The sequence below is a fragment of the Bison bison genome, unplaced genomic scaffold (genome assembly GCF_000754665.1).
Source record: "Bison bison bison isolate TAMUID 2011002044 unplaced genomic scaffold, Bison_UMD1.0 scf7180017864167, whole genome shotgun sequence".
Taxonomy (NCBI): domain Eukaryota; kingdom Metazoa; phylum Chordata; class Mammalia; order Artiodactyla; family Bovidae; genus Bison; species Bison bison.
The window spans coordinates 3,705,927-3,720,327 of NW_011494739.1; the positions used below are offsets into that span (position 1 = coordinate 3,705,927).

The window sequence follows — 14,401 nt, forward strand, 5'->3', positions numbered from 1 at the left end:
GCGAGATGCTGGAGCGCGAGCCGGACCGTTGGCGAGCTTCCTGAGTGGCCCCTGGGAGGGACGTCGGAGTTGCAAGGGTGCCTTAAGATCACCGCTAGTCTGACCCCCTCGTTTTTGTGGGGAAACTGAGGCACCGAGAAAGGGCAGAGTCGATGGGCAGCCCCTATCGCCTCTGCCCTTCCTGGTTACACGTCTGGTTTCTCCTCAGACGCAAGCGGCCGCCTCGGAGACCTTCCCTGACCATTCTTGGTAGTCTCTCCCAGGGTAACGTGCTTGAGCTCCTTTGTTACACTTATCGCTGTCTGCAGTTAACTCTGTTTCTGCTTTCCTCCGCCAAGTGTTTTATTATATCCGTGTGCACACACTCCGCCCAGGCAAGCATCTGTGACACGCCAGGCGCTGTGCTGCGGGCCAGGTGTGTTTTAGGGGAGCTTCCAGACAGCTCTGGGCCGTTAGGAGCTGGCAGTCTCCTGGGGAGGGGGCTGGTTGCAGACAAGTCCCGGATGGGGATCGGTGCTGTGAAGAAAAGGGGCTAGTGATGGAGGATCAGGTGTTATACCTTCGGAAAGCAGGGAAGCCTCTGAGGAGAGAAGGTGACTTTAAAAAAAAGATGCTCCAAGAGTTTCACTGAACGTCACTTACACACTGTAACCTATTTAAAGTGCACATTTTGATGAGTTTGGAAAGTTTAATACAGTCGTGTAAGCATCATCACGGTGCAGTTTAGACCATTTCCATCACCCCCAAAAGTTCACAAGAGGAGCTGCCTTTTGAAGTGGGACCTGAAAATTGGCACTGAGAAAGCTGGGGATTTGGGAACGTATCTGAGTTTCCTGGGCTTCAAGAAAAATAATGAAATGTAGACATACTAGGTCTGAGCGCATTAATAATCTCAAAAAGCGACTCCCTCCATCGGGGGAGGCCTCGTCATCCCAGGTTGCAGGAACAGCTGGTAGGAATGCTTCAAACTGGGAGGCGCTTGTTGTGTTCACAGGCAGAAAGGAAACCCTCAGAGCTGGGGTGCTCAAGGAGGGAGTGAGAGACTGGGTAGACTAGAGATGAACACCTGCCTTCTGAACTTGTGGGTTCCCAGTGTCCTGCACAACATACGGTCCGCAGAGGCTGATTAATGCTCCATGGTTGAGGAGAAGGAAGGAACAGAGGTTTCGGGCACTATGTGTGCAGCTTCACTTCAAGTGGATCTTAGTGTCTATTTTTGTAGATGAGAAAGTGTTAGTTGCTCAGTCGTGTCCAACTCTTTGCAACCCCGTGGACTGTAGCCCCACAGGCTCTTTTGTCCATGAGATATTCCAGGCAAGAATACTTCAATGGGTTGCCATGCCCTCCTCCAGGGTATCTTCCTGACCTGTGGATTGAACCCTGTCTCCTGCATTGCAGGCAGATTCTTTACTGTCTGAGCCAGTGGGGCTAAATAATTTGCCCGAAATCATATATTTAGTTCCTGGGCTTGATTGCAGAACCTTTGTCATTCCTTTGCTCACACAGTTAGCTGATGTCCCAAATTCATCTCAATCATTTGAGTCAGATGGGGTCAGCAAGTGCCACATCCTTGCAGAGAGTCACTTTTTGAGATATTAATGTACTCATAGACCTAGTATGACTACACTTATTTTTCTTGAAGCTCAGGAAACTCAGATATCTTCCATAATTCCTCATATTCTTTGTTGTCATGATAAGAGATGCTACTCTTGTTATCTCATGTCACTCATGCAAGGCTCCTTTGGGTAGGCAGCTGGATGTAAGAATTTACTAACCAGTTACAGAATTGAAAATATGACATCAATGTAAGTGAATCATCAGAGAGAGAATATATATACTTTCTCCTTGTAAGGAAAAAAAGAAACTTGCTTATGACCCACTGTCCACTAGATACTACATTTTCTACATAGATAATCTGATTTGATACTCAGAGCAACCCTGGAGAAGGTGTTAATATTCTCTGTATTTGCAGAATAGGGAAAATGAGGCTTGGTCAGATTAGGATCCCAGTTCTGGGAAGTGGCAGAGGCGTGGTTCTAACCTAGGTGGGCCTACTAGACTATGGCACCCCTAAAAAACTCAAAGTGGGGAATTCTTGTGGGCAAATGTCCAGCACAATGCCAAACCAGATAAAGGTCGATTACTCTAAAACTCCTGTGATTGCTGCCAAGATTGGTTGCTTTTCTTAGTAACTTCATGCAGAAATAGTGACCTAAACCAGAGTGCAGAAATTTGTACGAGGAAAGTGAGCTGTCACTAAGTGGGAACCTGGAAGAACACAGCCTTCTGCTGGTTTCCTGTTGCATTCCTGCTGCTCAGCACTGTGTCTCAAACTGTGTAAAAATGAATTTATTTTCTAGCTGGTGACTAAAAAATACTCTGCTGTAATGTATCAATATTGGTTAATTAATTGTGATGAATGGAAGAAGGGAACTGGATGTGGGATATATGGGAACTCTCCTGTCTTTGTAATTTTCCATTAAAAACTTCTAAAAATAGAAAGCTTATTGTTAAAAGGCACTCTGCTTATTGCATATTTAAATCTCCTCAGAAGAGAGAAGCCTGACATCAAGTCATTTATTTATTTACTCTCTATATCCCTTCTATAACTTAACTGTATCTTTTTATTGCCTCTTAGGGATGTTTATTACTTAAGAGAGGACTTGTCCTTTACTTTTTCCATTATTTTTTAGGGCCAAAATGAGTCTGTTTGGAACAACCTCGGGTTTTGGATCTGGTGGGACCAGCATGTTTGGCAGCACAACCACAGATAATCACAACCCTATGAAGGTACCACATACAGCTTCACAGGGTTTTTAGAAACAGCACAGGCCAGAGAATCCCACATCCGTGATAGCAAGAGAATCCCAGTTGGTGTGGGAGCCTCCTTTGAGGTGAACACGCTGAAATTTTGTTCAGCCTGCTTTCTCAAATACTGGAGCAGAGGAACTGTGTGTCCCCTGGACTGGTGTCCTATTTCCCCTAACATTCCTAGTCACCAAAATCACACGAGGTGCTTGTTAAGATTGCAGGTGCCCAGGGTCCAGCCCACAACTGTGGAATGAGAGTTTCTCTGGGAGAGGGAGGCAGGTGATGACAATGGTTGAGCACTGCGGGGCAGGAATGACCTGGGGCCGTTGTTGGGAAACGTGGCTGCAGGCCTGGCTTTGAGATGCTGCCTGGGTCCAACAGTGCCAGTACCTTCACTGGCTGGGTTACAGTCTGCCTTTTTATCCAAGTGAGTGAGGTCTGATTAACTTAGTTCTTGGGAACAGGGACGCTTGACCTTGATGTGTTGGTGAGAAAGGAAGCAATTTTGAATTAAATCATGATGATGTATACATTTTAACATGGACTTTTTCCACCCCAGGATATTGAAGTAACATCCTCTCCTGATGATAGCATTGGTTGTCTATCATTTAGCCCCCCAACCTTGCCGGGAAACTTTCTTATTGCAGGATCGTGGGCTAATGATGTAAGTGCTTCTTAAATGCATGTTCTCTCTGTCATGTATCTCTCTGTATGAGCAGGGCTGGGTTTTTTGTTTGTTTTTGCTCCAAGTGAATAAAGCAAACTTACGGCTTATTCATTACCTTTTTTTAAAGAAATGAGTTTAAGAGTCTGAACCATTCTGAATGGCAGGCATTGATCACTTCTTGTGCCATTTTTTAAGAAAGCAAAATCATATGCATCATTCAAAAATGTATACTCTTGTTCAGTATCTTGAAGTATATTCCCTAATCATGTGTCGTATTCATGGAAAATAAATGTTGTCCCTGATGCTCTGTGTGAATTTCCCTTCTAGGCATCCTGAAAATGTTCTTTAGGCTATGTTAAAGTTTTTCACCTTTAGCTATATTAACAGTCCTGCATCAACACTATACTTACCAAACAAAAATTGTAGTATTCAAAAAGAAAGGTAAAAATTCTGGTAGAAAAAAAGGCAAAGGATGTTTAGAAGCACTTCACAAAAGAAGTGCAGGTGGCTTGTTGGAGCAAACTTGAACCAATTAACCATACTCATAATCAGATAGATGCATAGTGGTTTGCTGCTGACTTAAGTGAGGGACTTAGGCCAGTTATCTTCTCTAAGCTTCATATCCTGAAATAAGATGGAGATGACAGTAAGTACACAGAGGTTTAGCTGTTGTAGAGATGAATTCAGATAACACATACAAAGTACATCATGGGAAGTCCTCAAGTCCCAGAAAGGGAGTATCTGAGACACAGGGTACAGCTACCACTGGTTCAGATTTCAGCTTCTCCTTGCTGGTGCCAAGTATTATTCATTTTATTACGCCAGTTTGATAGGGGAAAGTGTCTGTCGTGTAAATTTGTGTTTATCTGATTATGGCTGGGAGCATAGGGGTTATCATTAATTGTTGTGTCTGCATTGTTTTATTATTGTAGGTTCGATGCTGGGAAGTTCAAGATAGCGGACAGACTATTCCAAAAGCCCAGCAGATGCACACGGGACCTGTCCTAGATGTCTGCTGGAGTGATGTAAGTTTCATTATGTTTTTATGTGACCTGAAATACAAATAGCATGTATGCATGCACATTTTCGGAGAAGGCAATGGCACCCCATTCCAGTACTCTTGCCTGGAAAATACCATGGATGGAGGAGCCTGGTAGGCTGCAGTCCATGGGATCGCTAAGAGTCGGACACGACTGACTTCACTTTCACTTTTCGCTTTCATGCATTGGAGAAGGAAATGGCAACCCACTCCAGTATTCTTGCCTGAAGAATCCGAGGGATGGGGGAGCCCGGTGGGCTGCCATCTATGGGGTCACACAGAGTCGGACACGACTGAAGTGACTTAGAAGCAGCAGCCCCATGCACATTTTAGAAATGCTGTTTCTGAATTTAAATATAGTCATTGATTGATATTCATAATATAGTCAGTTAACTTTTGTTATATTAGCTTTAGTTAGTCTCTCTGAAAGCTTCTTGCTTAAAAATTCCATTAATTTATTGACCTGTCTCCTTGAGCAAAGTGTTAGCTGCTCAGTCATGTCTGACTCTTTGTGCACCCTGCACTCCCGATAGATTGTAGCCTGTCAGGCTCCTCTGTCCATGGAATTCTCCAGGCAAGAATACTGGAGCAGGTTGCCGTTTTTTGAGCAAGGGGTTAGACAATTAAAGCTTTTCCTATGTCTCTTGATGTGCCAGGAGCCTATGTTGTTTTAAAATTAGAAATTTACAGTCCCAGGAAGTAAGTCCTATGGGGAAAATTAATCCTTTACCATTATTAGACTTTCGAAATATTTCCTTTCTTTGAAATTCTTTTTCCTCCCAAATACTGAACGTTAGCATTATAAGTTAATGTGTTTGAGTTTATTCAATTCTGAGCTCTCTTTTTTTTTGTTTGAGGGCAGAAGGTGGGTGATTGGGGAGTTTAATGAAGGTATACCATTTACAAAGAAGCCAACAGGGATGGTGAAGCCACGCTCAGCAGGAGCCTTGGCTGTGAAGGGCCCAGCCTCCCTCCCCTCCTTCTCCTGCTGGCAGCTGAAAACAAAAGCGCCTGACTCAGAGTCGGCAGATGTGCTGAGGAAGCTAAGTCTCAAGGTCCCTCCCTGGGCTCATAGAATTTTTTTTATTAGATGTAGTTTGCAGGCAGTAAAATTGAACCTTGTAAGTGTATGATTCTGTGAGTTTTGAGAAATGCATAGAGTTGTGATCAAAATATAGAAGAGATCCATCAGCCCAAAGATTTCCTCTTGCCCTGTGTAATCAGATCCCCCTCAGCCGCTCTCCCTGGAGACCACTGGTGTGTTTTCGGTCCCTGTGTTTCTGCCTTTACTAGAACGCCATCACCAGAATCCTTTTGAGTCTGGCTGCCTTCAGCTCAGTGCACTCGTGGCCCATCCAGCTTGTATCTGGCAGCAGTTAGTCCTCCTTGTTGCTGAGTAGTGGTGCGTTGTATGGGTGTTCACCGTCTGTTCGCCGTCCACAAGCTGAAGGACATGTGGGTTGTTTTCCATTTTTGATTGTAGTGAATAAATGCTGCTATAAACATTTTGTATACTGGATTTTCCGTGAATATAAATTTTCTTTCCTCTTGAGTTTATATCTAATAGTGGGCTTGCCGAGTCAAATGAAAAATTTATGTTAATTTTATGAGAAACACCAGACTACTCACACCATGCATTTATATGATTGTATTTAGCTTACACATAGCGTTTATATCATTTATATAAATTATAAATTTATAATTTATAAATATTCTGTTTATGAATATTTTGAGTTGCTCCCATTTTAATCATCTCTGAAAGTCTTCTCTAAGGCATTTTCTGTCATCTGTAAATGTATTGCTGATTCGTCTGATTAGGTTATTATGAGATTAATAATAGTTTTAAATTACACATAGAAAAGCAGCCATTTGAGTAGATTTTAAATACCACTGATTTATTTTACCTGTCTTTCTTTACTGATGAGAGAACAGATCAGAATTGTAAGTGTCTTATCAAGTATGGTAAGAAATAGAATTACCTGACACCAGAACTCTGTTGCTCAAGTGTTAGTGAGTCACCTTGTACAGAAATGTACACCGCCCATTTCCTTTCTCTATCTCCATTAGAGCCGTGCGCCGTCTAGTGGAGGAGAAATATAGACATTAAGAGTTCCAATTCAGGGAGCTAAGTTCTTAGAGAGGCAGGATGCACTGTCCTGGGTGGACAGAACCCAGAAGGCAACTATGAAGTTTGGGAAGGGTGCACTGAAATCTTCACAGATGAGGCAAGAAAAAGCAAACCATTTGCTTATAGCTTTAGAGCTCTGTCATCCATTCCAAGTGTGGATTCAAATTTCAGCTCTGTCTTCACTTTTTGGCTTTGCCAAGTTACGTAATCTCTCTGAGTCTGTTATCCAGTCACTCAAAGACTAGCATGGTGCCTTTGGGGAGTGGTTAAGAGACTTGCTTGAGGGAACAGAGAGAAAGGCTGAGCCCAGACCTGGACCTTCTGGCTCCAGAGCCCATGCACTGACAGCCTCTCTCACAGGGGCTTATAGGAAATAGGAGCTGGTTTCTGGAAGAGGAAGGCATGTATGGAAAGGCACAGAAGAGCCAGAGTTACCCTCGAGGTGTAAAAGCCCAGCTTGGTGAGGGTGATTCTCCAAGCAGTCCAAGGACGTGGCTTGCTGCGTGGACATAGCAGGTGGAGCTTAGAGGAGCTGATTTGGGAGCATTTAGGGATCTCATTCTTCTGCCTCAGCCTTTTGATAGACTGGGTCTGTCTTGGTGTGTCCACTGGGGCCTGGCATCCTGCCGCTGGTAGGGTCAGCATTTCATGAGATTGAGGGGCCAGTGTTTCACTCAGCCTCAGGACAGCCCGCATTAGCATCTTTCCAAGGATTTGTGGACTTAGCCTTAGAGCCTCATTAATAGAGAAGAAGATTTTCTCTCTTCTTTCAGATGGAGAGCTTCAAATAAGTTTTTGCTAGGGAAGGATAATGGTAAATCTTTGAGCTGTGGAACCAGAAATGAAGTGGGAGGGGTCTGCAGATTATGGCCCATGGGCCCAATTTGGCCCATTGCTAACTTTTGTAAATAAAGTTTTCTTGAAACACAACCACACTCATTCATTTGACAGTGTGTATGGCTGCGTTCTAGCTCCAACAGCAGAATTAGGAGTTGCAACAGAGACCACTTGACCTGCAAAGCTGAAATATTTACTATATCACCCTTTAGGAAAAAGAATTGTTGATGATTGGTCTAGATTTTCAGCTTGGTACTTACTGTTTTTAAATTGTCTTGTACTTCATAATTGACTGACGTACTTTATGAATTCTATATGTGAATATTTTAAAACCATAACACGGTGATTGCCAATTTTTTAAGCTGTTCTGTAGTTTATATTGGACCAATGATCATTGTAAATTAGTGTAGTTTTATTGCATGCACTTCAGAATGCTATTAGATGTTGAACTGAACACAAGTAATAATGATTGAACATGTGTGGTATAGAGCAGAAATTGCGGGGAGAAAGATACAGTATATGTGGCAAAATGTTTAAATTGGGAACCTAGATGATGGGTTTGTGAGTATTCATTGTACTATTCTTGTACCTGTTGTGGAGGCTTGAAATTGATGAAAATAAGAAAAAAAAAAAATGTAAGTGGTTCCTGGTAGGTCATACACATTGATACAGGATGTAAAAGGCTATTCCTAGAGACTGCCAGTGACCATGACTGCCTCTGAACAGTGAGCTGGGGTCGGGGAGGGACTCGGTTTTCATTACATAACTCTAAATGCTGTTTAAATTTTTTATTAACCTGTTTACACATTCTCTCTTAGAAAAAAATTGATGATTGAAAAGCGCTGGAAATGTGTTTTGTATATGACATTGTAGTTTGCAATACACAAGCCCCCAAATAATTGGAAAAATAAAACTTGCAAAATAAAACCTTCCTCAGTATGTTCAATCTAATATCTAAATGTACATATAGAATTTTTATTAGAATGTCGGAATTTTTTCTACTTTATTTTAGGATGGGAGCAAAGTATTTACAGCCTCATGTGATAAAACTGCCAAAATGTGGGACCTCAATAGTAACCAGGCGATACAGATTGCACAGGTAATAAATAATAAAATTTATCCTCTGCAGAGATGCTGGGCAAGGCAGGGTTGTAATGATTCTTATTCTTTGTTACAGGAAAGGTGCAGTTCAACTATACCAAATCAATTAGACTTAAATATACCAGAAACCTCTTAAGCACAAAATAACACCAATTTTATGAGCAGTCTCGTTTTTACTGGTGTTTCACAAGTTCTATCAAGGGTCTTCTGCATTTGTGTGGTTGAAGGTTGCATCATAAGGAGCTAGTGATGTTCAGATCTATAAAAAGGCAGTGTTAAAACTGATGCTCAGCATTCCAGCACCCATGTGTGGCTTGCCTTGTCCCAGGCTTCATTTGGTCACTTGTTCATTAGACAAATATGTATCAATTGCCAGTGATACCGCAGGCACTGTCCTTGGAGTAGAAACACAGCAGTGAGTGAGAGGCGCCCTTCCTATTTCAGGAGCTTTTACAGCCTGCTTGAGGATGGCAGGCAGGTTCTTGTGTGAAGACTGCTAAGAAAAGTAGAAACCATGAAGAGGAGAGAGCCTAGAACCGGAGGGTCAGGCCTGGTGGGAAAGAGCCTCTTGACACTGAGACATTTTCAGGAAGGTGTCACATACCCTGAGACGGCAGTACTGTGTGCTAGAGCACTTCTTCCATCTCTAATGTTTGTCTTCTCAGTGACACAGCTGTGGTGGAGTTCTCCCTGTGAGTTGTTTCTGAGTACCTCCCCCTTCACTCTCATACTAGTTAATTATGGTTCAAATCAAATTAAATTTTGTTGGTATGGAATGTTACACAGAATGTTTTGGTCATGGGGAAGGACGAAACTATCCTTTGGTTTTTGTTGAGTATGACCTCAATATTTAAGATTCCTTCTCTTTGAACTTCCAGAGCCAAAGCTGTGTGGCATGTTATATTACATTTACCTTGATCTGTCTTGGTTTTGTCTTGAAAGCACGATGCTCCTGTCAAAACAATACATTGGATCAAAGCACCAAACTACAGCTGTGTGATGACTGGGAGCTGGGATAAGACCTTGAAGGTATGCTGTATAGTCAAGGGACTTCCTGGCCTGACCAAGGGGGACATTATTCTTACACTATCTGGATGTTAGTTCTGAATGGTTGGTCACTTGTTCTTTTTTTTTTTTTGTCTTTCAGTTTTGGGATACACGATCATCAAATCCTATGATGGTGTTACAGCTCCCTGAAAGGTGTTACTGTGCTGACGTGGTACGGAATTTCTTCTTTTTTATGATATCTTAAATTAGAGGACAATGTAAAAGCCCTTCAGACTTTAATTATAGATGTGGGATGTAATTTGGATTGCCTCAGTTGTCGTAAACCTAGATTTTTGTACTGCATATGTTCCAGAACTACAGAAAACTGGATGTCACACTTTTTTAGTCACTTGTTGTGTGAACATATTCAGTCACAGGCCATGCCGGCACCGGTATGATGCGTACAGTACAAAAACTGGCAATAACTTTGTGATGTGGGACTAGATCCTTTGGTGTCTGTCTCAGTGGGATAGAAGCTGAGGAACTTTCTTTATTGGTGTAGCAATAAGTCTTAAGAGTGTACTAACTGCCCCGTAATTCCACTTTCAGGAGTTTATCATGAGAAAAGTAGAGATGCAAATGTTATTTGTTCTGTATAATGGAGTGAAACATTGGAAATGACCCATTGGGCCAACTAGATAGACACAGTCATTTGATTTGAGGGAATGTTACTTAGATGGCCACCACTAGTGTTCTCGGGAAAATGTGTGGAGTGGTGCTCACTGAACACGCTTTAGTAAAGGATGTGAATTATATAGAAACATATGTATACACACGTGTATTAAAAAAACACTCAAAAAGACAAGAGAAAACATACCATAATGCTGACAACTGTTATCATTTGAAGGGCGTGGTAGAACAATGATTTTCATTTCTTCTCTATTCTTCAGTAAATGTTCTAAATAAATGTTTCATAATATTTCATAGTTTTGAAAACTGAGTCTTTTAAAAAGGTACGTGCTACTTTCCAATATGATTTATCTAGATTACCTTGAAACATGTAAATACCATTGGATTGTTAAATTTTAAAAAAGTTTATTTATTTTTGCAACTTTGAAAAAATTGATAGAATACTTTGGTATACAAAAGAGCACACCCCACTTTAAGTAGGTCTCTGCTTTCCTGTTTTTCCTAGATATATCCTATGGCTGTGGTGGCAACTGCAGAGAGGGGCCTGATTGTGTATCAGTTAGAGAATCAGCCTTCTGAATTCAGGAGGATAGAGTCTCCACTGAAGCATCAGGTGAGTCACGAATCAGATCAGGAAGCTTGTATTTAGCATCTATCTTAGGGAGTAAGTGCCTGCATGTGGAAATTGTTATACTGTTGGATATTAAAAGGAGGTGAATTTAAGGATATAAACACAGTATTAGTGGGTAAATACCATCCTTGGCAGACATCCCCTGGGTAGCAGAATGCTGCTGAATGGGTACACACCACAGTGAATTGGGAGTCCGTAGCTTCTGCCTTCAGCTCGGTCTCCACCTGCCTGCCACACGTTCTTAGATCTTCTTCACTCTCTTCCGATCCATCACTCCTTTGGCCTTTGTCTCTGCAGATCTGATCTGCAGCCTCTAGTCCTAGAACACAGAAACTGATAATTGGAAGCTTCCTCATCTTACTCCTGCTGAATGTAGAACTCTGGCTATACCTGCCTCTTCCCTGCCTTTCCCACCCCCCGTTGAGGGGTGGGCCACACTCTCCAGTGGCCAGTTTTGTTTGGGCTCTGTGCCGACCCACCTCTCAGGAGCCTCAGGCTATCAGCCACCCACCTCCCTCCTGTATCTCGTCTTACCCCCTCTCACCCCCGCAACTTTTGTTCATTGGCATAAGACAGACTCAAGTCTAATCCTGGGAAACAAACCTCTTCTGACCCCCACATCCTCAGCCAGCTAGGTACCTTTTCCTCTTGTAAGTCAAGTGTCTTAAACGAGCTTTCTTGGTTCCCCTACCTCCTACTCATTTCTCACCCACTCCTTTGAGACTTCTGCCCCTGTTTCTCCACCAAAACTGTTTCTGGCATGGCCATTGATGGCTTCCTAGTCAGTAACTCCAGTGGATACTTGTCACCCTCATCTTAACACAACCGTGGCACTCACCGATATTCTTACTATATGTTCTTAAGATTTTGTGCTTGGGCTCTGTAATGCCAGTCTCTTACCTCCTGCCTCTGCTTGCTGCTTTGTCTTCTTTGCTGTATCTTGAGGTTCCCCAGGCGTCTGCCCTGGGTCACTGCCTTCTGAACCTCAGCACAGTCCCATCTGCTGTTTATGACTGTTGGTTAGGCGTGTGTGGTGGGCTGGAGTCTTGGATCCCTAGCTACCTACCCTCTGTGCTCCTGACAAGGGCACTCGCAGTCTGACGGGTCCTATGCGTGTCCGCCTGTCCTCCCGCCCCCGCCAACGTATCTCAGCCCAGAAGCATCCCATACCAGGCCCAGGGCCTCCCCACTGCCCCCAGCCTGCTCCTACCCATATGCTCTGCATCTCACTAGGTGGGGCCTCCACCTTTTCTGGCTAGGCCAGAAATCAGGGGTTGTCCTTTACTCACTGCCCTTCCTTTTCTCCTCCCCCATCTCATTAACCACCACCCTCACTTGCACCCTGTGTGTGGTTTCGAATCTGACCATTTCTCTCCTTCCAACTCGAACGCAGCTCTTGTTGAATGACAACAGGAGTGTGGACCCGTGCATCTCTGCCTCTGGAGACTGGGCCATGGGCTGTTTGTTTGGGATCTTCTGTGGGGTCCAGGAGACCCTCCTTTGGGCCCTTAGGCTCAGTGTTGGATCAAGTGCAGTGTCTAGCTTTTGCATAGCTTATTCATGGTTTAGAAAGTTCTGGCCACATCCACTGTATGCTTGACCCTTGTTCCCACATCCTCCCCCAGCCAACACTACTTCCCTTTTCCAGTTGGGGACGCAGAGACCCTGGGACACTGGGTGACTTCCTAGAGGGCACTCGCTTAGTCAGTGGTATGCTGCAGATCAAAGTGACGTGTCCTCCCAACCCACCAGGGGGTCAGTGCCAGAATAGGAGCTGGTGGGGCTGAGGGGTGCGTGCCCTGCTGCAGTGACAGTGAGGCCTGCAGGGTGGCAGAGGAGCAGCAGCACCTGGACGGAAGCATGTGGTCTGCGGTTTATTCATAAAATCATGTGGCTAAATAAAAAAATAATGCCTACTGGAGGAATGGAAAAGTCTTCATTGTGTTTGAGAAATATGTTTCTGGTTCTTTCAAAACCCAAAAATGGAGTAAAAGTTGTTTACTTTCACGTTATTTATGGAATGTTACACTTCACATGATGATGGTATACTTTTTCTCCCCAACTATAGCATCGATGTGTGGCTATTTTTAAAGACAAACAGAACAAGCCGACAGGTTTTGCCCTGGGAAGCATCGAGGGGAGAGTTGCTATCCACTACATCAACCCCCCAAATCCGTAAGTGAGGCCTGGCCAGCTTGCAGGTGTTCGTGTGAGACATTTTGTTTTGAAGGAAAGCTAAGTTGGGCCTTTGCTTTTCAGTGCCAAGGATAACTTCACCTTTAAATGTCATCGATCTAACGGGACCAACACTTCTGCTCCTCAGGACATCTATGCGGTGCGTCTTTAGAAATGTTAATCCTGAGAATGTGTCTAGAAACTAGACTTGGCGGTGGATAGCTGAGTCATTATGGGATCAGAAAAGATCACTGTCATTGTGTGTGTTCATGTCCAGGGATAAATGGCTTACGTGGGAGGTTTCGGTTTTCTGTTTTTATGAACATGTTGACTCTCTTCATTCTCTCTGTGTCTGAAATGCAAGCTTAGGAGTTTGGGGAGCAACTCCCACCTGTACGAGTGCTGGTAGACAGTTGGTACGCTTAGCTAAAACTGAGAAATTGCTATTTGCTGAAAAAGAAAAAGGCATTTTCCTGAGGTTGGCCCCTTGGTGCCACTAGCTTACATACTTATTAACTTCTGCTGACTTGTGTTTTTAACAAGAGACAAGATTCAGTCCTGGGCTGTCAGTTGGTTCAGGAAGCGGGGCTGGTTTCTGATGTGATCAGCAGGCCATCAGCTCTAATGAAATTATGGTTGTTCATTTTATGTTCTCATTGAACCAGGAAGTCTGCATTGTCAAAAACCGGCTTTCTCCTCCCTTCTCTGCTCCTCATTGTATGTATCCATCCTTCATAGGTTAATGGAATTGCGTTCCATCCTGTCCATGGCACCCTTGCCACTGTGGGATCTGATGGTAGATTCAGCTTTTGGGACAAGGATGCCAGAACAAAACTAAAGACTTCGGAACAGTTAGATCAGCCGATATCGGCCTGCTGCTTCAATCACAATGGAAACATATTTGCGTATGCTTCCAGCTACGACTGGTCAAAGGTGAGAGTCCTCAGGCCTGCACTGGCGCCGTCCGGCAGCAGAGCCAGGCTCTGGTGTACGAAGGCCTGAGCTTGGTCGTGAGGCCTCTCCAGCCGTGCTGTGTGGCTTGCACGTGGCCTGTCACATCACCTCACCGCAGCAGGAAGCAGCAGGGCCTCCCTCTCGGCCTTTCCCTGAGAACATGCCCACGTGAGCTGCTTGGTCAGCGTAAACCCGGCAGCCGACACTCGGGGGCATCTGAGTCATTCAGGGATGTCGGGGGTTGTTGGGTGAGAGTGACGAGGGCTCGGCAAGGTGCCCAGCCTTCACCAGAGGCATAGGCTTTTTGTTTGTTCGCTGTTTGGGGAGGGAAGTTACAGACTGATGGGGTCCTGGTTGTGTTTGAGTCATCCCAGTGCCATA

The 14,401-nt window shown here is 43.9% G+C and overlaps 1 protein-coding gene across 2 annotated transcripts in view; it reads left to right on the forward strand.

Annotated features, from left to right (window-relative positions):
- Positions 1-253: 253 nt before the first annotated feature.
- The window catches only part of RAE1 (ribonucleic acid export 1), a 17,899-nt gene continuing 3,751 nt past the window's right edge, over positions 254-14,401 (forward strand). Inside the window, exons 1-11 of one of the 2 annotated variants that reach the window (XM_010841817.1) lie at positions 254-264; positions 2,694-2,790; positions 3,371-3,475; positions 4,411-4,503; positions 8,495-8,581; positions 9,526-9,612; positions 9,731-9,802; positions 10,766-10,873; positions 12,960-13,066; positions 13,151-13,226; positions 13,805-13,999. In XM_010841817.1, coding sequence (XP_010840119.1) covers positions 2,701-2,790; positions 3,371-3,475; positions 4,411-4,503; positions 8,495-8,581; positions 9,526-9,612; positions 9,731-9,802; positions 10,766-10,873; positions 12,960-13,066; positions 13,151-13,226; positions 13,805-13,999 — 1,020 coding nt within the window. In that variant the 5' untranslated portion in view covers positions 254-264; positions 2,694-2,700. Of the gene's footprint in view, positions 265-394; positions 416-2,693; positions 2,791-3,370; positions 3,476-4,410; positions 4,504-8,494; positions 8,582-9,525; positions 9,613-9,730; positions 9,803-10,765; positions 10,874-12,959; positions 13,067-13,150; positions 13,227-13,804; positions 14,000-14,401 lie in introns of those variants that run through there. The other variant, XM_010841815.1, reaches the window with a different exon arrangement.